General features: G+C 32.5%; 4 protein-coding genes across 5 annotated transcripts; 2 read left to right on the top strand and 2 right to left on the bottom strand.

Moving 5' to 3' along the window:
* Positions 1 to 316: 316 nt before the first annotated feature.
* LOC123913882 (putative clathrin assembly protein At2g01600) lies at positions 317 to 9,221 on the bottom strand. The gene is made up of 15 exons (XM_045964780.1): positions 8,898 to 9,221; positions 8,735 to 8,804; positions 8,552 to 8,649; positions 7,154 to 7,292; positions 6,859 to 6,986; positions 3,410 to 3,502; positions 3,261 to 3,311; positions 2,526 to 2,591; positions 2,377 to 2,442; positions 2,205 to 2,285; positions 2,024 to 2,104; positions 1,727 to 1,897; positions 1,571 to 1,652; positions 1,378 to 1,487; positions 317 to 984 (listed from the first exon to the last, which is right to left on the bottom strand). The coding sequence occupies exons 1-15, from the start codon at positions 8,985 to 8,987 to the stop codon at positions 631 to 633; spliced, it is 1,680 nt and encodes a 559-aa protein (XP_045820736.1). The 5' UTR covers positions 8,988 to 9,221; the 3' UTR covers positions 317 to 630.
* A 3,373-nt stretch (positions 9,222 to 12,594) lies between these two features.
* Positions 12,595 to 15,442, top strand: LOC123912727 (NAD(P)H-quinone oxidoreductase subunit L, chloroplastic). Its single transcript, XM_045963285.1, has 5 exons — positions 12,595 to 12,884; positions 13,005 to 13,100; positions 13,459 to 13,569; positions 13,667 to 13,761; positions 13,996 to 15,442. The coding sequence occupies exons 1-5, from the start codon at positions 12,639 to 12,641 to the stop codon at positions 14,141 to 14,143; spliced, it is 696 nt and encodes a 231-aa protein (XP_045819241.1). The 5' UTR covers positions 12,595 to 12,638; the 3' UTR covers positions 14,144 to 15,442.
* A 628-nt stretch (positions 15,443 to 16,070) lies between these two features.
* On the bottom strand, positions 16,071 to 21,316 carry LOC123912726 (transmembrane protein 214-B-like). Of its 2 annotated transcripts, XM_045963284.1 has the most exons (10): positions 20,724 to 21,316; positions 20,463 to 20,600; positions 19,338 to 19,526; positions 18,029 to 18,166; positions 17,766 to 17,884; positions 17,543 to 17,675; positions 17,320 to 17,449; positions 17,135 to 17,214; positions 16,824 to 16,958; positions 16,071 to 16,661 (listed from the first exon to the last, which is right to left on the bottom strand). In XM_045963284.1, the coding sequence occupies exons 1-10, from the start codon at positions 21,183 to 21,185 to the stop codon at positions 16,437 to 16,439; spliced, it is 1,749 nt and encodes a 582-aa protein (XP_045819240.1). In that variant the 5' UTR covers positions 21,186 to 21,316; the 3' UTR covers positions 16,071 to 16,436. The 2 variants fall into 2 exon arrangements, with proteins under 2 accessions (XP_045819240.1, XP_045819239.1); XM_045963283.1 differs by having other exon boundaries at positions 17,135 to 17,449; positions 20,724 to 21,285.
* A 2,155-nt stretch (positions 21,317 to 23,471) lies between these two features.
* Positions 23,472 to 25,115, top strand: LOC123914592. The gene is made up of 2 exons (XM_045965794.1): positions 23,472 to 23,886; positions 24,487 to 25,115. The coding sequence occupies exons 1-2, from the start codon at positions 23,472 to 23,474 to the stop codon at positions 25,113 to 25,115; spliced, it is 1,044 nt and encodes a 347-aa protein (XP_045821750.1).
* Positions 25,116 to 25,970: the final 855 nt, after the last annotated feature.

The raw sequence follows: 25,970 nt of genomic DNA, 5'->3' as shown, positions 1-25,970 counted from the left end.
CTCATGCGGGAGCTAGGGTTCGAATCTCGAACACTCAATTTATTCGCCTTTAGGTAAATTTTCTAACCACTAAAATACTTGACAAAAAAAATATATAATTCTACACTCAACAAATCCTCCGTCTTTTTTATTGGCAACGGAAATCAAAGTAGCACTTTACTATAGTACTAATTTATAGTAGAGGTATACCCCTTCCTCTATGGGATCAAATGTCAAAACTGACACATTCATAGTCCACGAGTCATGACAGCATTCGAATGTTCTTAGAATCTGAATCAATGACAACGGCAATATAATAATATTATAATATACCAAGTAAAATCAACAACCGATTCATTCATTTCCAAAGCAGCAATTAACAATGTATGTACAGTCACACTGACTCAATATAAACATGTATTTTATATCATAAAATGATTAGAATAATGAAAGAACGATCCCACCGTTATTCATATGATAAAAGATGAAATACATCTTTGATTTTACAAGCCACACTTTCCATTCCAGAAGACATGTATCTAGCAACAAATGAGTAAACTCGTGTGACAACAATTTACTCACTTCTAAATGTACAAAAAAAAACCAACTTGATTGATTAAATACACCAAAAAAGGGTTTCATTATTTCTTCTCACAACAAGCCTGTGCTTCCAAATGGATTGTTATTCTGTGGGTGAGAAACGGGATTTGCATGAAATGCCCCAAATCCTGAATCAGCAAAGGGATTTGCGGGGTCCATCAACATATGCTGCTGCTGCTGATGAGGCTGAGGTGGAAATTGTTGGTAAGGACCAAATGGATTTGCTTGCTGTTGCATTCCTGCCATTTGGACGGCAGCCGGGGGAGGGATGCTGCTTGATATAGCAAATGGATCATGCACTTCAAATGGATTTGGAGCTGGTGCTCCATAAACCGGTTGCTGTGCAGCTCTATACGCTCCTTCATCATATAAGCTGTTAAGAGTGAGAGAGTCCAGTCCACCAGCCTACAACATGACAAAAAATAGAATGATAAACAAAGCTGGAGCTAGGGGATTTATGATGTACTAGTAGTAATAGTTCACTCTGGACTATCTACACTTATTTTTATCAGACATGGTGATATTGACATGTGGAACCTTGTGGTATCAGAAAACAAAATGTTCACAAATTAAATGACTTTTGAAGATGTATCATTAACCCAGAATCTTGTGCACCATGAATTTATGCCATCAAATAGTTTCAAGAATAATGTAATATTTGTTGTTTATGCATCATATTAAATTCAGTATCTGCTAGCATAAAGATTATACTATATATACCAAAAAAAAAAGATTATAGTCTATAGAAATCATATGGTGCAATAATTTATTATTATAAAGGCTGCATGAAGGTCCTACCAATTGTCTGTCATTGACTGAAGAAATATTTGTACTTGGAGTGCTGACCAGGGCAAGCTCCCATCCAGTAGGATCGAAATTTTTTGTTTGAGCAGCACTAGAGTTTGTGCCTATACTCACAAAACAGTAAAAACAATCAATTAAACCTCATTAAGCAGCAGAGTTTGTAAACAAGACTACAAATAAAGCTCACCATTTTCAGGGGGGATTATGGCTAGCGCAAGAGCATTTCTTTCCTCTATGGACGATGCATTAGGTTCCAGGTCATTCAATCCCTACATGAAGGAAAGGAATTATAAAAGTCCTAAAAAAACATTAACTACAGATATGTTTGGATCGAGTAATTTACCAGCAAGTCTCCGGTGTCAAAATTGTTGTGAGATGGTGGTGGAGGAGGAGGTACAGGCTCAGAATCGAGAACAACAACATTATTTTCAATAGGTTCTGATGGCACCTGTTCTTCAGACTCTTTGGTGTCTTCAATTGCAAGAACTTCTTCTGGTCTGTAAGTCAACTGAAGCTGTTGATACATAGAAACAAATTACTGGTTTAGAAATCAAATGTAAAATTAATATTCCAAGGAAAAGTATAAATTGATCTCTAGGAAGCAATGCCCTGTGTAAAACACAATAAATTATGTACTAACCATTGGCTCATTTGGAACTGTAACCACTCGGGGTGCCTCCCTAATGTACTCTTCCATAGTTGCGAGAAAAGATTGTGGAGGCTAAAAGGAAAAACAACAGAGCAATAGGGACCTCATTAAAAATGAAATAGGAAAGAACTTGTTAAAACAATGCATCAAATTGAAATAACTGCAGACATACCTCTCTTAATACAGGAAACTGAAAATTCCTAGCAAGTTCCAATCCTTTGCAAACCTCGTAGAAATCAGAAAGACTCGCTGCCTGCAATAATTTAGGTATTTTACAAACACTGAAACCACAAATGTAAAAGTCTAGTAGTTAACTGAAAGAGATACAAGAAGCAAAGTATCACCTGCTGACCCGCACGTTTATAGGCTTCAAGAGCTTTAATAGCTTCATGTCTTGGCATCTCAAAAAACTACAAGGAAAGTCACTTTCAACCATAAAACAGCTTTTATTTCAACATAATCTCATCACATAGATAACGGTCAGTCAATTTACCTTGTCAACAAGATTGATAATGCCATCATTAATAGCACAATAAATCTTAAAGCTCTCTTTCAGTACCTAGAATGAGGCAAAGCCAGATCAATAATACAAAAAAAGTAATTAAGGTGCGTCAAACTATATACCTTAAATACTAGTTATAATAGTTAGTATGTACAAACATAACAAATAGATATGAAGCTTACAATGCCTCATTAATCAAGAGGGTGATCATAACCTCAATACCAAACTAAAGGTAAATTGACACCAATTGTAAATTGATCCCTTTAATTTGGTATCAAGAGGGTGATCATACATAAATTGACAATATCTGAAATTCAAGGGAAGAGATCATTTAACTTCTCTCTTATTCTAAACAGAGTATTAGATGGAGATAACTTGAAACCAACTCCAACAATAACAACATCCCTTATGGAGGATATTTGCAGTCCAACTTAAATGGAAAAATGTATATAAATGGTCGCAGACATTCCAAAGTTTTTCTGTTCAATCAAAATTTCTAAACACAATAATTCGATGAACCACGACCCGGAGGTCACTGGTTTGACTTCCAGACCGGTTTCTAAAACATCGATTGGAAGATAAACCGATAAAGTTTCGGTCAAATACATAATCCCCCCGACAGTCCTGCCCCCGTGTATATATATGTACCTCACCAACCTATCTGTAATTTCAGAACGGCTAGCATAATACAAAAGTGTCTTAAGATAAATAGACTAGAAGACATACCAGAGCTAGAGCATATTGTATCACATAATTGCTAACAGCTGCTCCTTCTGGCTGTAAAATTTACAGCATACAATCAGTTTCTATTATCTAAAAAGAAAATACTCAAAAATAAAAAAGATAATAATTATCCTCATGTTTCGCATTATTACCCGGCAGCCAACAAGTCGATATAGCAGCTGTTGCAAAGCAGGCAACTGCTCCAATAGCCCCTCACTGTCTAAATCCCTGGTCCTGCTGTGCCCCTGCTTAAAAACAAATAAACATGAAACATGGTGTACAATAAGAAAGCTACATGCAACAAGAATGCAGATAGATAATCCCCAATACATTATTTAGAAACTTTTAAAAGTGTAAACAAAATAAAAAATAAATTGGAACATTTTTTCCTTGTTCAAAAAAAGAAACTTTTAAAAGTATCTATTAGCAATGCTGGCCGATTTATTTAAATAAGAAATATAGACATTTCCAATAATGTAAATAAAAGTATCATGTTGAATTTCTTCCTCGGCTACCTAATCAATTTATTTCCTTCTGATACCTACAAACGTAAAATTATGTGAATCCTACTCCTAACAGTAACCAGTGAAATATTGAATTGAAAAAGAGTTCAAGTTAAATCCATAGATCTAGATCACTAAATGATTTTAACATTTTTTGATAATTTCAAAAGTATTTAACTATGTTATAGCTGTTCACGGTGATGGGAGGAGGAACCCAACTAACTATTGTATTTTTTGCACATAGGGACCAAATTACAAATTAAAAATTCTAATGAGGTCATTTCAGGACTTCTCTTGGGTGAAAGAAGAAGGAAAAAACAATTAAAAGGAAGGGAGAAAAAAGAATATCAAGCTGTTTAAAACATTGATGAGTACAACACCAGAGAAGATACAAAAAACTTAATAGGAAATTAATGAATTTACTGTTTTTTTGATTGATTTATGGATATTTTTTAAGAAACAAGTCAAAAATTCCATGTTGGTTCAAAGCTGAAGTACACCCTGATAAGGTAAATATTTCAATTATGCTTTGTTGAGTTGCTTTAATTCATTTCAATTCATTTATTTAAAACCTTGACATCACATGCTAATGCTAAGTATACTTTCTTTTGAAATTAGGAGGAAATTTATATGTGTCCTGTTTTTGCTAAAAAGTATGCATCCAATATTAACTTCAAGTACTATGGATGGATTAGAAGTAAAAATAAAGGATGTACTATGGTTGTTTTCAAGAGTAAAAATGATCGTTGTTATATTAGTGATGGTAGAGTAGTTGCTAAGAGGAATGGCTTTAAGGAACCAACTTCTGTCACCCTCTACTTCGAAGGAGAAGATAACAGATTTACCATGTTGCCTCCAATAGTTGAAGGCGGTTCTTCAGTTTCGAAAGCTTCTCCATCAAGCCATCCTAATAGGTAACTTATTTTTTTAAAAAATTATTCATATTGCTAATCAAAATAATGAAATAGTTATAAATAAAATATTGATGTATATCTTCATGCTATTTTTATCAAAACAGCTCTAATGACTGCTCATTTAATCTGGAGAGTCGTTTCCGGACTATTATTTGCCCTGACGAGGTATTGATTATATGGCAAAATATGTTATTACAGTATATTTTAATTTTAGACATAAAAACAACTCTTATTGAATTGTCATTGTTTTTTTTTTTTTAATATTATATCATATCATATGTAGGAGAGAATTGACATTTGTCCTACTTTTGTAAAAAACTTTGAAAGCATCATCGATTTCTCAAGGCCTGTGTCAATAAGAAACAGTAACCATCGACAAGCAGATGCCTTACTTAAATGTAGGAAAGGAGTATGGTATTTGACCGGTGGCTTCAAAGTTGCTAACATATTTGGATTTAAGAAACCTACAAATGTTTTTCTGGATTTTCAGTTTAAGGACAATCAGTTTGTTATGATCCAAAAAAGAGGTGGCAAAACAAGTCCTGTTGTTAAGTCTGTTGGTGATAAAACACCGCTAATAATTTTATCTTCGGATGAGGATGATGATGATCATGAAGATGACGATGATGATGATGAGGATGACGATCATGATGAGGACGATGATGATGATGATGATAATGAGGATGAGGATGAGGATGACAATGAGGATGACGATGATGATATGCTACAATTCTTACATGTTAGCAAAAATAATTCAATGTATGCTGATGAGGACGATCTGCTTCGTCACTATAACTTTGATATTAAGATCACAGAGTCAATGGCATATACCAAGCAAGTTTTGGTAAGTTCAATTTATAATTAGCAATGTTTTTAAAGAATTTTTATTTTACTAATTTTAGTTCACTTTTTCTATGTTTAATTTTTTTGTAGCATTTTCCGAACAAAACATCAAAACATGTTCTTCCGGCAAAACAGGACAACATTTTGATGAGGGATGTCAGCTCAGGAAGAGTGATTAGCTGCACAATCATCACTTCAAGTCGCTACAAAAATGAAAGATATCTTGGTGACGGTTGGTATCAATTCAAGGATGAGTTCAAATTGAATCCTGGAGATGTTTTGAAGTGCTCAATTGAGAACCCGCCGCAATACATGAATGTGATGATTATCCGTGCAGCTTCACCATAGCTTAATATATAATGATATGTTGAAAATTTGTTTTAGGCCATTTGGTAATCATGCTTTGTTATATTCAGACTTCTCAAAGACAATTGGTCAATGTTCCTTTGGTTTAAGGTTTTTTAATGGTTTGTATTTTGAACAACTTATGAATTCCTTCCATGTGATGAACTCTAACTATGATCCAACCCTTACATTATAAGTATTAAGTTTTATTTAGTGGTTAACGTGCTTAGTTTATAGTCAGTGCATTACCATCCACTGCTATATATATATGCACCAATGTTACAATTATATATGGATGGATGGTGTGCATAAATTCCCAATCGGAACATTCCACACACGTCTTATACATGCACTATTTTGTATGCATATATTTCTTTTTAGGTCAATGTTTGATATCTTAATATTATGGCTAATTATTTATCATGGTACTAAAAATTAAATTATATTTAGTTTAATTTATAATGATATCGAAATATTCTGTGAAATTATTTATTGGTCATACTAACAAACATAATATAAAATCATATGGTATAAACAAATTCTTGCCCGTGCGTCGCACGGGTGGGAAATCTAGTTCCATACAAACAGACACAAACACATGGCTGTCTTCCTGCTAAAACCATTAAATGGTGAAAGATATATGCAAATGTTCACCAGGATACATTAGGTGTGAAGGATCATTTAAACACTTATAAGTTATAATTGAGCATTTAAATATTCAAAAAGTAAGCAGACTACTGTGCTAAAATTTTCGTTGGCAAGATATCAAAAGGAATTCCTTGTAAACACAAAATACACATGTGTGACATACCAACATTTTCACTCAAAATTTGATGAGTGAAGCCAAGAGAGGGGCAAAAATAGTACTCAACTTATGCTTAGTATTCATTTTGTACAAATACTCTTCAATTCACATAAAACAATATCATATGCTACATACTCAAAACTAGACTACCTGTTATCACAAAAGAGTATAATGAGTGGTTATTGAATTACCTTCTCCTGCCCTTGGGTGGGTTTGGGTAGACGCTCAGCTTCAATATCATACTTCAGAATCCGAAAGCATTCAAGTCTTTCTTCCAAAAATAATGCATAGGTACGTACCCATGCAGAACAATCCCAAGCTGCAAGCAAATAAAATCATACGAGCAAATAAATTGTACATGTCAATTCAAATATCTTTGCAAGAATATCATTCAAAGAATAACTGTTGAAACCCTCTAAAATGAGCCCAAGTAATAGTTGACAACAACATATACACATATACAGCTGATAAGGTCAAAAAAATAACCGATTGGACTAGAATCATCCTTGAAATTTGAAAGTTGAAGAATTCGTCCTCTCTGTGAAAAATTCAGAATTTCCTCTCTAAGAGTTGGATCTCCCTCCCTTAGTAACCTATGGATGACTATCAGTGTTTTTAATGCCACCTGCAAACAAGACAAAGGAATGCTGGACATCAGAACAATGCTTGATCCTCTAATATATTATTCTTGCTGGAAAAACAGAAAATGAAAGCATCATAACATGTATGGAATTAGTGAATTAAAAAACAATGCATACATTTAACAGAATGTAATGTAAGGAAAATGCTGCTTTTTTAAATGCTAAATGCTAACAAGTGCCCTAAGGGCACATGTTAAGGAACCAAATATAGATATCTTTTCTTGGAAGTGGTGTATCTATTCTTTAAAAGTTCAAAAACTCCGAGATAAAATTTCTATTTTTAGCTCCTTAACTTGTGCCCTTACGGCACTTGTTATCATGACCCATTTTTAATAGCAAGATGAACTGGAATTATCAAATAAGTGTGGACGATCCACTGAACGTCCTTCATAAAAGTGATCTGAATCCTTGATACAAAATTGAAAATTTCCTCCACCATTTGGTGTCAACTAGGCCAAATGTCACCAATCATTTTCAAGTACAGTAATAATTATATTTTGCCACTATGAAACTACATTTATAGAAGTTTAAATACCTAAGACAAGTTCTTTGTGACAAACAATATGGTGTGTGTTTCGAAGGTTCAAATTAAGTTGCCTAAGTGATAAACCAAATGCGTAAAAAAAAATGATAAACCAAATGACACAACTAAGTTCTATCAGTACACAAGGCAATTCAAAAGTATGCATTGCAGCCATATGTTCTTTATGAAGCTTAATCTAAATAGATACATGCCCACATATACTAATAAGGCCCTAAAAAGGCGTGTTAAAGCTATCATATGAGATGCTCAGACAAATGGAATAAATTGCCAACTACATTACTTGTATGTCAAAAAAAGTATAGGACTCGCATTAATCTAACAATATGACATTCACATTTCTAACAATAAACTCTGTTGAATTTGATAGCAATAAACTATTATATTCTATGAAATAAACATTATAGAAGGCACTATGGAAGTTTCTGAAAATGTGTTATAAAAATAGATCAAATATTTTTAAAAATCCTAAAAAATTGAAGACATTGTTTTCAGTGTTTCCAAAAATGCATTATCTTTAGTTAACTACAATCTTCTCTCTATGACACAAGAAAAAAGAAAATTCATAATCAAATGCCATTCCATTGACCCAAATACAAAGTAAGACCATATAAAGTGAAAATATTGTTAGAAATTAAACAACCCTAAGATTCACATTCATTTGTAACAGAAAATTTAGAAAATGAAAATTGAATTGAATACCGTCCAATTTCGCGTCTTGGCAAGACGTCTGGAAAGTGCGTGAATGCAATAAGCAACATCAGCCCTGGGTCGAACAGCAGAAGTTGCAAACAGAATTTCTAGAAAGAAAAATAAAAAATTTACGATCCAGAAAAAATGAAAATGAAAATCGAAAAACATAGAATTCGGATCTGAGTGACTGACTTCTTAAGTGTCTTTCTTTGGGTGGACATTCAACGTGATTAGTTGATTTGACTATAGCAACATCCAAATCCTAAAAATAGAAAATTGAGAAAATTGAATTATTGATTCGATCGATTGATGAAAAAAGAAAAGAAAAAAGAAAAGAAAAGAATGAGGAGAGTACTGCGTAATCGCTATTGACATGGGCAAGACCAACTTTGGTGGTATCTTTGATGGCACCGTAAGCTCTTCGCCAAGACTGAAGAGTACCCATATTCAGCGCCGATGATCTTTCTTTCTCTCTCTAGAGGAGACACGGTGTTTGGTTGGTTGCGATTAAGAGAGAGAAAGTAAGGTTTCGTTTTGATGAAGAGAACGAACGAACAATATAACTGAATTGAATTGAGATACCCTTTCCTTTTACTTTAGCAACCTCTCCTCGCTGTGTTCCATTCCACCATCATCATCAACATTTTTTTTTTATTTTTCTTTTTACTTTTCATTTTTCATGATCATTTTTTATTTATTTAATATTTAATTCATTTTTTTTATATATTTTATTATTTAATTCATTTATTTTTTTATTTAATTCTTTATTTTTTTATATTATTAATAAATCAGATAAAAGACTCACGTAAAAATAAAATAAAGAACGAATCGATAAATGACTCTGATATAATTTGTTCATAAAGAATATTGTATAATATTTTCTTTGGTTTTATATATAAACAAATATTTATTTTTCAGGTTCACTAGTTATCTTATGTATCTGGTTTACATTATTGACCAAATACATTAATTATTAAGTGAATGTGGAAAAATAATTTGACTTTAATTTATATGCACCGTCGGTATAAAGTTATTTTGCACATGTGTCCAATAATATACCGACACATCATGTATGGTAATTAAAAACACAAGATGTGTCACATTCATTAAATGATATGGCAACGCGTCATTGAATTTATGTGTAAAAAAAAATTTCACTGATGGTGCACTACAATTAAACTTAAATAATTTTTAGTTATATGTGAAACCGGAGAAAATACGAATATATACACTATTTTTATTTTTATTTTTATTTTGATAAGCACGAATATATACACCATGATTTGTATACACCGCGATTAAATATTGTTTATTAGTTATTTATTAACTATTGAGTATTGCAATTTGCACTCAATAATATTCAGTGATGATTATTAGTAATAGTTAAGAGTGGAAAAGGCAATTAATTTGTAGGTTGTGGTTGTTCCCTTCCCCCCAATCACAACGACTTTGAATTGTGTTGTTAAAGAATTGCTGTCCTGTAATGATCCCAATTGAATATTTATTTTATGGTCCAACGTTGATTATTATTTGTTTTTGGTCATAGGTCCAACTTTGATTAATGTTGTATCATGCTGCATTGCAATGTATGATTTCTTTTGTGGTTTAAATTTTCATGTAATTTTCTATACTTGACGGGTTGCCTTCACATACACAGTTAGAATATAGGTAGATGGTCATGTATTGTAGCATATTAGTGTGTAATTTGAGAAAATAAATAAATTAAGTTTGACATCGGTTACAAACTTTATTTATTTATTATTCATTAGTAAAGACTATAATGGTGCTTAAAAACTCATTTATATTGTACACCCACACAATTTTCATATATACACATACGTGTTGATCGGTTACAAAAAAAAGAAGGAGCTCATGCGCATGTCCTCCAACATTATGCATGTATTCTCAAGATTGATTAATCAATTGTTGATTCTTCAAGCAAGTGTATAAAAATTGAGATTCGTTACTTCAAGATCTTGAGAATTTTGAAGTTGCCAAATTCTATTTTTGGATAAAGAGGTATTTGCATTCCATAGAAGCCAATGTGTGTGGAGACTTTGTGAGTCACACGTTCAGACAAAAAGAGGTATAATTTCTATAAAAAAAATTCTAGCCTTATATGGAACTAGTATAGATAAAAGTTGTTCATCTGAATTCGATGAAATTGTCATGGTTTAGAATTTTATACTAAACATCTTAGGACTCTTTTCTTGAGAAAGGTTACTTAAGGTTATTAAAAAGTTGTTTTTCTAAAGATGATTTAGAAAGTTATTTTTCGGTAAAGATGATTTAAAAAGTTATTTGATTTTAAATTATGTTTTGATTATAAATATGAATTTCTTTTGGAGATTTTAAGTTTAACATGTCTATATTGAACTTGTTATATTGTGTTGCTAGACTTTTAATTCTAACAAAATTACTTGTTGAATATTAGAATATTTCATAAGTTGAAGCTATGAATAAAAGAGAAACCTTATTATTATTAATTTGGTTTAAGAGTGGTCAAGTATCACTAGTTCCTTCAAATAAAGAACGATCTTAGTACCATGATCCCTTTAATTTGAGATTGGTCTTAGTACCATATCAGAGTGGCATCAGTGTCATTATATTGATTGATATTGTAGTATCATCAATACATGTATCGATGATTCATAGATTGATGTCGTAGCATCTATTTGAGTGGTATTGTAGTACCACTGAATCACCGATGAATCATAGATTGATGTCGTAGCATCAATTCGAGTGGTATTGTATACCATTCAAGAAGGTGTATTCTTTGACCGATTTCTACAGTACAGTAGCATATCGGTATACAGTTGTAACTGGGTTGTTTTATCCTAGGGACGCCATGGCTGATAGTCTGCTTGCACAATTTTGAGCAGTGCCACGAAACGTCTTAAAGAGAACGACCTAGTCCGCGACTCAACCCAATAATCTTTTTGGTTGCTGTAAAATTATTTTTTAACTGTTTTTTAATCTGAAAACAACAATAATGTACACCTATGACCATATATCTTTTTAGATCAAGCTTCATAAAGTGGTTTGTGTAAAGATGAAGACAAATTATGCTTGGAATGTTATTAATATCTTTTATTGCATATAAGATGTTTTTCTTTGAAGTTTCTTTTTTAGATTCTTTTGGGTACAAAGTTTGTTTTTTTAAGATTTAATGCAACATTTATGTCTCTCTCTTTTTCTTGAGTTTTCTTCTTCCTCTTCTACCGGTGAGGGGTGTTTTTAGGTCATTTTGGCCTAAAATCACCTCTCTGTATTTTTTTTTCTTCTTCTTCATGTTTTTAATTTAAATAAGTGATTTTCATATAGATTGAGTTTTTTAGTTGTTTTGTATTTGTGTTGTCGTCGTCAGAGTGCGACGTTGTGTTGTTTGTTGTCTTGGTACGGTGTTGTTGATTTTCCGTCTTGTTGTGATGTTCATATTAAAAGATCAACTTCAATCAATTGTAGATTCCATCAATGATTTGTGCATCAATGTTGCAGATCCGGAAACATGAACATTCCGGTGACTTTAATTTTATCATATTATTTATAGGCATTTTGTCGTTGTATGCTATTAACTTGGATGTTGTGAGTTTGTTCGCATAATCATCCTTTTTATTTTTAGCGATGTTGAATTTGTATTTGCATCTTATGTACTCTATTGATTATTGTAATGAATGAATATCGTTTTTTTTTTTAAAAAAATAAAATAAAATACAACATTTATGTAAAAATGATAATACTACTCGGTCCTAATATCACAAAAAATTTGTAAGTCTTCAATAAAAGTTGATTCAAATTAACTATTTCCTTCGTTCTTAAATATAAGACCCTTTTGAAAAAATCACGAAAATTAGTACATCAATAAAAATATATTAGTTTTTCAATAAATAATTAAATATAATACTAAGTGATTTTTTTTTATATAATAGGATTGGATGAAGTACTTTTTATATCAGTAATCAGCTCACAAGATTTTGTCTAATCCTAAATACTACTAACTAACTATACATAAAGTTTTAGTTACCAAAACTTGAATGAATGGACAATAATTAGCAATGGAAATGGTGGTTGATGAGTCTCATTTCCACGTGTCATTATGAATTTTATCATTCATCCACTGGTTGGTTGCCATGGAACAAAACATGAAAAGGATAAGAAAGAAACCACCAAACTGAGAGTGAGCTCTAACCAAAAAATGAGCTGCTCACTGAGCATCCATGTTCCCAAAGCTCTACCTCCTCTTCCCTATTATTCATCACGTTCTATTCCTTCTCTCTTCATTTCTTCCAAACACAAACTATATCACAACACTACTACTCATCCTTCCAACCAATCACTACATGTATTAATTCTCTTATCATTATATTTGCTTTCATTATTCCACCAATCAATTCTTTAATCATTGTATTATTATTTAATAAATTATCTAACCTTAACCATTAGTTAATTAATCCAATTGCAGATAGTAAAATGCTGCATCCACAAGCCAAATGATCCTCTCAAAAGTCTAAAGAAACCAAATTTGGCACTGCCCATTGGAGCACTTCTCTTGGCCTTGGTGAGATTATTATAATCTTTCTACATAGAAATTTAATTCGTTCTACTCTTTCGAATGTTTTAAGTTGTGGTTGCGACGGGCTGAGAATCTTTATACTTTGGAAAAAATGACTTCAATCGGGATTGAAATGCTGTTGTGGAACCTCTAAAACCGTTACATCTATGACTGTAACTATAGTTAGAGTCTGCAATTTAAATATAAACAACAACCAAAATTAGAATCTCTAATTTTGTCCGCACTAAATTTAGTGACGAAATTAGAGAGATATTTTATGTTTTGTCTTTAAATTTTGGTTGTTAATTAATCAAATTATTTTAAGTAGTGTGTTAACATAGACAAAAGGTGATTATTTGAACAGACTGAGAATCCAGCAGCATTAGCAGTGACTGGAGAAAATAATCCCCAAGAACTCACATCGGTTTTGATACAATTAGGGATTGTGCTCTTTTTCTACTTCCTTGCTGCGCCAGTAAGTTTTAATTAATTTCACAGCTTATGAAGTTTTTCTTGATATATAATATATAGGTACGTGAGAGAACATAATTAGGTGAATTATATTATTGCAGCCGGTAATCCTGTTCTGGCTTTGGAAAAGATGGTATAGAAGAAAGCTTGTGGAAATGTATTTCCAATTCATGTTTGTCTTCATTTTCTTCCCAGCGTGAGTGCTATCTTCTTATAAATATTCACAATTTGATGCAACTTGTTCTAATATGCATAGTGATTATTTATGAATGCATAAGATAAGCTGGTTGCGATTTACTTGCAACCCAATTCTGTCACTGACAAAAAATAATATTTAAATTAATCTCTGATATTTTTATACCGATAACAAATTAGTCTATCTATTTTGACTCGATATATGTGTGATTATTTTATTTTCCTTGTAATGTAGGCTCCTTGTTTGGGTACCCTTCCTAAACTTCAGGAAGTTCCCACGGGATCCAGACATGCAGTATCCTTGGTCTATACCTGAAGATCCTTCAAAAATAAGAAATGCATACTATAAATACCCTTTTGCTGATCCTGAAGATTATGACTAGCCATCAAATTACCACCAACAAAATCATATGTATCATTTTATTCCTAAACTGCATTATTGTTCATGATGTATAGGATTATACTTTTTCTGCTTTTGATCATTGAATGGTCACTGAGTTGTAAAAACTGAAGTCAAAGGTAACACCAAATTTTCACTTTCAATGTTGAACAGTGTCAAACTGTCAATTGGATTAAGAAATCAACTCATACTGATGGAATGTAAGGAATTCAAATTAATGTTATTTTTAAAAAAAAAAAATTATGGTAAGCAATTTTTATTTTTTTTTGGTAAAGATAGTAAGCAATTTCATTCAATAGCTAAAACAAAGATTGGTATAATCAAATTGAACAAGAGTATGCAAAGAGAGTTAAGAAACCACTTTGGCAATATTAGGCCAAAATTTAAATTCAAGCAGCCAAACTAATTGCTTCCAAATATGATTGGTGGTTAAGGAGAAATGAGGTACAAAAGTCTTTAAATCTATCTAGTTATTAATCATACTTTTAACTTATGCAAACACATGTCAACTATAGGTGGTATTGGTTTTGACCTAACAAACAGCATGATTGGGAGTCGTTTGTTGGCGAGGGTGGATATTGAGGTCCGCGGCGACCACCATTATCCTTGCTCATAATTTGTTTTTCAAAAATGACAAACACTTACTAGCCTACCAACAAGAAATGTAAGTAGGAACAGGCTTGGGGAGAACAAGACTTAACAACAAAACACCAAACAAGTAACAAAACAGGGAGATGCATAGGAACTATTCAGTACACCTATAATTGATCATAAAACCTGCAATATTAAAGGAAATTAATCGAACCACAACGTTGCCAATTTTGTTTGAGATTGGTCCTGATGATGCAGGTAGGGGGTTAGTCATGGAAGTAGTGGACAAAGGAGGTGGCGGCCACTCCCCCCTCAGTAGAAGGAAGAGGAGAAAACCAACAGAAGGACACAACGAGATTTTAGATCCAGCTCAAAGAGCTTGGCCTGGCCTCCACTGATGGCAGAAATCTTCAATGATTGGGGGTTTAATGTATGAGATAGGTTGGAGGCAGGGTGAGTCAAAACAGAAATCCAATAGAAGGGGAGAGCCTCCAGAGAAAAGGAGAAACAACATCAAAAAAATAGGGAGGGAAAATTAGTGTGCATGATCAGATATGGAATTTAGAAAAGGGGCAGGGCCTTACAGCCCATAGGGAGAAGTGGAGTTTAGATAGTTGATATTGATCTCATCTAGTTATGGATTTGTTAATAAAAAATCTTAATCAATTCAGTGCTTAATTACAAGTAAAAATTAGTAGAATACTCGAATGTTTGAGCAAAAAATTGATCATGTTCTTTAATAGAACAAAAAACATTTCCTTCATTTTTTGCACATCAATCAATCAGGGTCCTTCGCATAATTTTTACAGAAAAAAAAAATGAAGGCGAAAGAAAAACATTTTTCATTTTGTGATATTAATAATGCAAAGCCAGATATGTAACAATTCTAAAAAAAATAGATACATGGTCAAACTACAAGAAGCACCTTCAAGCAGCAAGCTATAATCACAAGACTTAATAAATAGTAGAGCTTAACGGAAATGTATGCATCAACTTTATAAAAAGTATTATTATTAATCAATCACATAACATCATGTATATGTTTATTCATAAAAATATAACAAATTAGCACAATAGTAAAATAAAATCGGATGCCAATATATTCGGTCAATACATATTCATTTAGCTCTAAAAAGTAATGGCATATCAACCCGAAAGCAATCATCAACTTCTTTCTCTCATTCAAAGCAAATCATATATATGACAGGCTCGGCTCGGTAATGTTGTTCATTTAAAAGGTAAAAATTGGAGAACAAGAAAAGATTGGGGGAAAGGACACGAGCCAATGTAAATTGTGAAAGAGCTATAAAAAAAACTTCTCAGTGTATCATCAAAATTCCTTTGATTCAACTAACTTAACTTCATAATACAGGTGTAGTTGCCTCCTTGGCATTTTGCCAGCATGATGATGTAAAAGCATAAAGATAGTGATATTTTAAGACTCAACAGAAGCAAGAACATCAAATAAATTATAAAATGGTCAAACTAAAGTAAACCTCAAAGTAGCATTGACCTCAACTATTGTGTCATCTGAACAGGTTTTGAGCTAAGTGTACAACCTCCGCATTATGCACTTTATTACGAGGCAAATGGTTTCCTGTACCCATTGTGGGTGATGTGTGCTGAAGAGAAAATCGCTATTTGATGCAACCAATCGCCAGTAATGCATAATATTTTCTGAGTGCTCAGAACTGGGAGTTGAAAAGTTCAGAGATGTTCTTAAAATCCAGAGATTCCAAATTGGGGTACAGAACAACAGCACCAACAGCCACAGCAAGAACGGTAAAGGTCAAACATGCACACCCATGGCCTTGTGAAACTCTTCCTGAGATTATCTTACAATATTTATCTGCATCCTTGTATTGTGCATGATGAGCAGCATCAGTCTCAGTTGCCAATGCCTTCTCATTCTGCAGCCAAAACAGTTAAATCATCATATACCAAGTTCAAACATTCTGCTACTTCAATAAAAACAATTCAATCAATCCATGTCAAAACTAAAAATGATTGGTAGGTGATCCCAGATGCAATAAACAGATAGTATTATTATGCAGACAGATGGCTGAAACTACCTTTTGCCTAAAATGCTTTAGGACCTCCCTAAGTGGCTCATAAGGAGACAATTTTGTAGCTTGCACCTTCCAATCATCAGAAAGCTTCTTTAAAACTGCAACACTTGCTACAATGTTGTCCTGATAAACTTTTTCCTGCCCATATCAAATATAATGAATAAGAACAAATAAGTATAAGTGTCATGATTGCTGTGTATTAAAATTTTGTATAAAAAAAAAAAAAAAAAAAACTAATCTCGTGCAATAAATTTTCTTGCTCTCCATAAAAGAGGTTACAAAAAACTTGCAAAATCTTAAAAGAGGTTACTCACCCATTGCTTATAGCATTCACTGCTTTGGCTAAAACACCAAATCACAATACTGGCTGCTTCTTTTGATAATGCAGGATTGTCTGAAAAATAAAAATGATTCATAATGAGAATACCTTCTAAAACACTGGGTTCATCTAAGCAAGAAAAGAGAGCTGAAATCAAACAATAAAATTGGGCTTCCATACCTTCTCCTGCTGCTTTGATAGCAAAACTGAATATCTGCTGTGAAACTTGTTTCATTGCTTTACTTCCAGGAGAGCCACCAAGAGCCACCTCTCTCAGAACGGGATATATGAACTCAAATCTTTCTGTAGCCTGTATAAAAGCAACATATCGACATCAGTTTGAAAGCTTAAGAGCTATGACACATCCAAATGCAAAAAATACCAGGGCCAGCTGAACATCTACCTTCACTCTGGTTGAAGATGATGGGAAAGTAACACGGATCAAAGTTTCAAATGCTGGAGGAGGAATTAACCGTTCCCCTTTTCTTACAGCACCATTAACCAAAACAGGCCGTGCTTTAGGAGCAGACAAGATTCTGCAAGCAAATCACAAAAAATAATGGTGTGAAGATGGCAACAGCAATAGTGAGAAAGGGATCGAAAGGATGCCACAAATATTTACATACTTTTCCACAAGCTGCAAAACCAAATCCCTGGTTTGCGGGTTACCACTTTTGCCAACCACTATAGGTAGGAGATTTCGCGACCAAGCATACAAACCTACTGAGAGATCTCCTACTGAAGCCTACATAGAAATGTTTTAATATTAAGCATTAGCAAGATGAAGGGGTAAAATGCTATAGTTATCCTTTTGAAAGGATAAAAAATAACTCCTTTTTCTATTTATTTATAATGGGTCCACTTAGTTGATCTGGCAGCTACTCCTCACCTGAGCAACCATCCATGTAATCACTGGAAGTTTATCTTGTCCTTGATATTTTGTATTCTCCCTCAATGTGGGCAATACAGAAATAAGAGCATCAGGCTTTCGGCGCAATACCATCGCTAAACCAACAAATATTGCAACCTGCAGGTCATGTAAAATCAATTTCAATCTACATCTGAGAAACAGGGAAAAGAAAAACATATTTCCATTTTGAAAGGCTAGAAATAATCATATATAAGATAAAAAGTGATTTAGGATATTAGGGACCAAAAGTTACAAAAATCCAGTAAGTTTATATTACAAGTGTTTCACATTGTAAATCAGAAAACAGGGAAACAACAATTCACGGTGAAAACCTCTAAATCAAATTTAACCTACTGGAGATGGAAGAATTGTTTTTGTTTCTGCTACTTTTCATTTCCTAATGCTTTCAACTTTAAGAGAAAAATAGCATGTGAACTGAATAATGAAAGTCAAACAGCCTGTTTGGAACTACCAAAGGTGGATGAAGAACATGGATATTTGACCTCCAAAGTTACCAAATGCCATCACAACCAACAACAACAACCACCAAACCTTATCCCACTAGGTAGGGTTGGCTACATAGATCAAATGCCCATCCAAAAGGGGAAAAGGTTTCAAAAACTATAAATGCATATTCTGGTATTTCCCAGTCATAAAAGCTTTCCTGAATTGACTGCTTATCCAATAGCATAGCACCTACCAGAAGTTACTTTATCTTGATGTTGGTCATTCATTCATATTGAATGCACAAGTCAATGAATATCCAATAGAAAAGGGAAAGATAAGGAAAAAAAAACTAACTAAAACTAATAAATATATTGCCTCCACAACAACCAAAGCCACTATAACAATTAAAACGAGATGTTTATCATAAAATCTTATGACTTCTCCCAAACAAATATATTTAAATATCCAATGCACAGCCACTGTGGCACGTGTTAGAGAATATCAGAATCATTCACTAATCCAATATCCCTATTGAATTTGCCAATTTGGCTAGAAAGGAATATTTGAACTTATAACGGAAAGTGTCATAATCATACATTAGTTAATCATTCTTTGAGACAATATTATTTGCTAGCCCTATCTTTGGTGTTCAAGAATCAAGACACGGGTTCTTCCAGAGTCCACTGACCCTTAATAGTGCACAGAAAAAACCATCTGTTCTGCCTTAGTTTGGTTTATGTTGGTGGGTGGTGTTATAACAGATTTTACTTAGGAGAAAAAGAAATTTAAAACAAACGAACACCACTGCAATTTCATGACAAAGAAGACTGGTATAAGTTACCTGAGATTTTGAAGTTACTTGTTGCACAGCCTTTTTGGAACCCTTGGCCACGGTAAGCTGGCTACTCAAGTCAGCAAGAATGCTATCCAAAGACCAAAGCAGAAAGAAACTGAGTGCCTCAGGAGATCGATGATTTATCCAGTCAGCTGATGTCTTGTATACAGCATCAGATATGTGAGAAAACGGCACCTGATAAAATATATTCAGCAATAAGTATTAATATTCACGGAAAAAAAAATCAGAAACTAGAACCGAGATTCTGAAAAACAACATTACGATAAAATGTGGATTGTGAAGAAAAATATTCAAATATTCTTCAAACATAAATTTACCAAAAGATAAATACAGATTCAGCATTGTTAGACAAACAGTAGATGCAGAAACACATAACAACATTTCAGTACTGTGGTATGGGAGAGTATGAAAACATTAAAAATTTAAAACATATAATACCATGACACATTAATATTTTAACTTGGTCGAAAAAGGCATAGTACAATCAATAATTCATATATGAGAAGCGTTTACAAATCTTAGAAAGAACCTACAGAAGTTCACATTCTGAAGGATTCATGAAAAGAAATACAGAAGTTCATCTAACAATTCCATTTGAAGCTGCAGTTTTTTCCTTTTTGAGGATCAAGGGTTTTTTTGCTATTCAAATTTGCAGAAAGTGTTCCACTTAAAAAAACAGCTACATGGTTTATACCAAGTTTTACACCTTTTTGGATTATGCTTCCACGAGAAAACTAAATTAAAAGCTCTAAACATATCATTTAGTAGCTCTATGCTTTCATAGTTAATTATGAGGGCCATATAAGTGTGATTTCTTATCATAAACCCTAATCATATGGGGTTTCCCAATGCAAAGAGGAATTTTGAGCACAACTTAATCACAATCTTGTAGCAGAAATTGAGCAGCTTACACACTCAATGCATTGAATTATAACCCAGCTAATAATAATCAATGATTCATCCAAAAACACCAAAACATATATCATAGTTAAACACATACATTACCAGCACAATTCACATAACAACAGTCAATCTTTCAATTTCATGATTTCTCATCACAATGTAAAAATCAACAGGAAAGAACAACAAAGCAAAGAATTTCAAACTCACATCAACAGTCCTAGTCACAGGCAACTCCCTGAACAATTTCACCCAAGGAAATTGAGAAGCAGTCACAGAAGAAAAAGCACGTCCAAAATAATCCGCAAACCGCATCATCTGAATATCCTCCTTCGTCTCAAACGATGTCTATCACAAAACCAAATCAAACACAATGCATGATCCAACAGATCAAAAATCAAATCACAAAACCTAAACACGCGTAATTAAATCGTAATTAAATCTCAACGTTAACCAAATCAAACACCATACCGATATATCAACGAGAAAAGCCTCCAGATCAGACGCATCAATTTTCGCAGCAGCTTCCGCCACAGTCACCTTAGGTTTCTTCGGCTTCTTTTGCTTCACCTTCTTAACCTCCTCCGTTTTCCCGTTCTCCGCAGTACGATCCACATCATCATCATCCTCATCGTAATCATCGTCATAATTACGTCCACGTTGCTTCGATCTGACCGGAGCATCATCAAATTCCGCATCAGCAGCAGTCCGTGCCTCCAGAATGCGACGACGCCGATCCTCCGAGTGTAATTCAAGCGAACGAAAAGCAGCGTCGTTTCCGTTGAAGGTAAGTTTGTTGGAACCAGAACCAGCGACGCCGTTAGCTTCTTTCTTCTTATGCTTCTTAGCGTATGTAACCTTCTGCCAGCCGTGATCGGAGTTGTTAGATACGCCGTTGGATTCGGAATCGAAGGGCGCGTAGTTTTCCGCCATTGTTGAGAAAGTGATTGAAAGAATGAAATGAAATTTGGATCAAAGAAGAAGAAAGGGAAATTTTGATTTTACAAAAGAGTTGACTCGTTGGAATTGACCTCACTATCACGATGAAATTACCGCAATGCCAAGGGGTAGTTGTGTTGAAAAATTATCACGTGTTATATCCAATAGCTTTTTAACACCTGTAGCTTTCGGATCTTATGCGTAACACGTGTTTCATATAAAATCAAAAACCATTAATATGGAATTAAGAAATGCAGTTTTTCAGCTTACTACTATGGAAAAAACAAATTGAATGTGTAAAAGTGAGAAATTAAAAAATCAATATATTTTTCCTTGTTTGTTTTTTTTAACTTAAAGTCTATTTTATTGTAAAAAAAAAAAATCTTAAAGTCTATTTTGGTGTAAAGATAAGATGATGATGTATACACATTCACAAAAAAAATTGATGTATACACATTAATAAGATCTTATCCCCATCTTATTTTTTATTGGGCTGTAATCTGCATCATATTTTGGGTTTGATGTTATCCTATAAAAAAAAATTAAATATTTCATTTTATTTAGTCTCATTATCAAAATTTTAAAATTTAAAGGTGACTAACCGTAAAAAAAACATTTAAATGTGAATAAGTAGAATATTTTATAATCCGAACTTTAATTCTTGTATATTTTTTTTTTATAGAGTTAAATTTTTGTATATTTGTTGTGTCTCAACCAACGGGAGTTATTTCTTGAACATTTTATAAATCATATGATACATATTTTAAATAAGATTTTATAAGAAAAACAATCTCAAACATTGATCATAAATTAGATGGTCCACATTCGTTGCAACACTCTATTGTAACTGTGAGGTATTCACTTTGATCTTGAGACTTGGCAACGGAGCGGGGCAGGGACGAATTTTACCCTCTCGAAACTCAAACACATAAAGTTAAGGTATCCAATATCAGTCTCAATTTTCATTATCGATACAAGTATAACCTCAAACTCATATCCAATGAGGTTCATGTATCCCGTTCCGTCTCATATCCACATGAGCTTGAGTTGTATTTTAGTATTCTTTTTATTTAAAAAATGTTAAAAACCCAAAATTATTTTTTCAACAATATGATTTATTCTAAACAAAGAAAAAAAAAAGAGAAAACAATTTGTTTAATACTCAACTTAAAAATAAAAATAAACATATGAGTGTGATTTAATAGTTTGTTTAAGGGTTCTAATTTAAGAGAGGTAAAATATAATTTTGATACACACGATGGTTCAGAGACGTTTCGGGGTGGGAATCAATGTCCGTATTATCCGTCCCACCCCATCTTTTAAAATTGGGGAAAACTCGAATTTAGAACACGTTGAACACTATTTATTGGGAAAATATAAAATGAATTGCTTGAAATTGTGTTGCTTGAAGTTAAACTATAAAGACATAGAGATGTTCAATCATGATATTAAGCAGCAATAGATATAGAAAGAGAGGAATGTTTAGGATTCAACGTATCAATAATTTTGTTTATACACTCGCACCTTTATGGCTTGTAATTGTTTTAGAGAAAGGATGCACTCAGCATGAAAGTGGCATGAAAATATATACAAGTTCTAAATCCGAGAAAGCTTATGTGCATCCTTTAGTTTCAAACTCGAATTTAGAACACGTTGAACACTATTTATTGAGCATAACAGAAACAGAGAATAGAACACGCATTTGAAACTAAAGAAAATATATACAAAACAATTTATTGAACACTATATAGTGTGGAGCATGAAATATTTGTCTTGTTCAGAGAACTCATGCTAAACTTATATTTTGGCTTTGCGATTCTAGTAAGTAAAGTAAAACAATAATAACGTATATTGTATTTCCAACACTGAATAAACAATAATAATGTACTTTGCCATGACATTTAAGCACTTAGTAAAAATATAAAGAAAGAAAATCATGAACTATAAGAAAGAGATTAAAAAACAATATTTTATCATGTATTTATATATACGGTATTTTATGATAAATAAGTCTTATACACTTCCATGATAATTTTCACCTGTAATTCAAGAATGGTCCAAAAAGAGAACAATTTGCGAATAAAGAAAACCGTGTAATTTAATAAAATACAATAACTAATTTTCCTTGATAATTTTCTTGCCATATGATTTACAATTTGAGTTAGCTGGGTATTTCTGTATACTTTTTAGTTTTGTTTTTTTATCAAATGTGTTGTGAAGGATAAAATATATCTTTACAATTACAACACCACAAATTAGAAAACACATTATCATTAGAGAATGTTATGGTTTAAGAAATCACTACATTGCAAACCTCAATCATCAGAGGTTCATGATCCAAAGGCAAATAGGCATCACAAAATAAAAAACAACAAAGACAAAAGTGTCAAAAATTGCATAAATGGTAGCTCTAGTCATCATGACATGCTTAATCATGTTACTCATGATATTGTTTTTGATAGCAAAAGTGGTGAGATTAAATGTTATCCTTGTTTTCAAAACAATGAAGTTTCTTCTTCTCATAGATCAACTAAGGGAACCAAGATTTCAACAAAATCACATTATGTTGATTGTGATGAATGTTTTGTTTTCTCAAAGTCAAAGGTGACAATTGTGAAAGAGTCAAATGATTTATTTCCGGGTACAACTTTTCCTCTTGCCACCATTGAAGAACATGATATCTCTGAGCATTCAGGTAAGGGTTAGTATTTTTTTGGAGATGATCAATTAACATATGCATGAGTTTGATGTGCTTTATGGTTTTTAATTTTATTTTGTTTAATTTTCTTTTTGCCAACTAATTAACCCTTTTGAGAGTATGAGTTAAATAATTTATGTAAATGTTAGAACTATTGGGAAAAAATCACAAGTGATTTTTGTGACAATTTTTTTTTGTGTACATTGTGGCTAAAACTTTAACTTGAGTTGCATTGTTTATCCAATTGTATTTATGTACGTAGTTTTCACTTCTGTGTTTTTTTTTTCTTTCTTGTTTTGTGAATATAATTTATGTCTCTCTCAGAGTCACAGAGATTAAGTTATCACAGTTTTTTATGTCTCTCTCAGAGTCTCAGAAATTAAGTTGTCACAGTTTTTTGCTCCATGACAAAAAGTGGTTTTTATTTTGTTCAGGAACCAAATTGGGTCGGAGAAATGAGTTTTCATTATTTATTTTTTTGACAAAATTGGTTGTATAAATGCGTCATTATAGTCTCATAACATCTCAATTATATTGACATTATGTTAAACCAACAATCATTTAATAAGAAATCTCATTATTTATACCTTTTTGCAGTGATCAATCTTCAAAGACAAGATTCATCTTGGCAAATTATCAAAAAAATATGTGAAGTTAACAATGACAATAGTGAAAGCAAAGCAATATTACAAATTGAACATGTCTTGAAAGTCCAAAACATGCAAGAAACATTTGCAAGCTTTGAGGAATTTAGAGAAACTACAAAAATTAATGCTGAAAAGCTACAAATTAAGCACCCTAGGTGTTTAGTTGATGGAAATGAGATGTTAAGGTTTCATGGTACAACCATTGCATGTTCCCTTGGTATAAATGGTTCTTCTAATCCATGCACTTTAGATCAATGTGGTTTATGCCAAATTTTGAGGCTTGGTTTCTCTGCCAACCAAAAATTTGAAGATACTATTGGTGTTTTCACAGCTTCTACATGTGGAAAAGCTTTTGATTCTATTAAGTCTTTGAATAAACCATTCATGAGAAAATGTGTTATAGTGTGTAGGGTGATAGCTGGGAGAATCAACAATCCTTTGCAAGAGATACAAGAAATGAGCGATTCAGATTATGATTCTTTGGTTAAAAGCATAAATTGTCAATTAGATATTGAAGAACTTATTGTTTTAAATCCAAGAGCTGTTCTCCCTTGTTTTGTGGTAATGTACACATTATGAAAGTTTAGGCAAGAGTTTTTAAATTTTAGTGTTCTACAATTTTTTTGAACAAGTTTAGTGTTCTACAATTGAATATCATATACTCCTATATTGGAAATGTATTTTTATATTTTTGTTTTGAGTTTGGAGCTTCAATGATCACACTGGTTATTTACTGCTTTCACAAACTTGACATACATGTTTTATTTAGAGAAAATTTTATAAGTTTAAGCTGCATACAATTTTTTATTTGAATGACTTCTTAATATCTTTTTTTTTTTTTTTTTTGTATACAATGACTTCTTAATATCTAAGTACATGTTAGTATTACCATATGATTAAACTAAAAATATATACTCAGTTAACAATGAAATGATTCAAATTGTATGAATCTTGAATTCTTCAAAAAAGTGCTCATATTATATGACTCTTTTGCATATGAGACAAAACAAAATAAATTCATATACACCTTGCTATAGATTTAAAGCTAAAAAATTAGGTTAAAGGACGGAGGAGTTTGGTTATAATAATTGGGATTGAGATTGAGATGGTAATAAAATTGAAATTGTATACTTGCCAAGTCTCAAAATGTGTTTTGATAAAAAAAAAAAAAAACTCAAAATATGTTTGATTTTTTCTCTTTTTCGGTGTAATATTAATTCTCGTGAACTATGTTTGGAGTTGTTGGAAAGAAATATTTTTTTTTGTTTACACGTTGGAAAGAAATATAATATAATTGATGCAAATTATAACATAATCAAATGCTTTAAGGGCCCGTTTTGTGCGCATGATAGGATAGTGACAAGATAGAATATAAAACAGGATAATAATAGGATATGATTTCAACAAGATAACAATTATTCTCAGTTATCCTAT

The sequence above is a fragment of the Trifolium pratense genome, linkage group LG3 (assembly GCF_020283565.1).
Source record: "Trifolium pratense cultivar HEN17-A07 linkage group LG3, ARS_RC_1.1, whole genome shotgun sequence".
NCBI classification, from domain to species: domain Eukaryota; kingdom Viridiplantae; phylum Streptophyta; class Magnoliopsida; order Fabales; family Fabaceae; genus Trifolium; species Trifolium pratense.
This window is presented reverse-complemented; position numbering and strand designations above follow the sequence as displayed.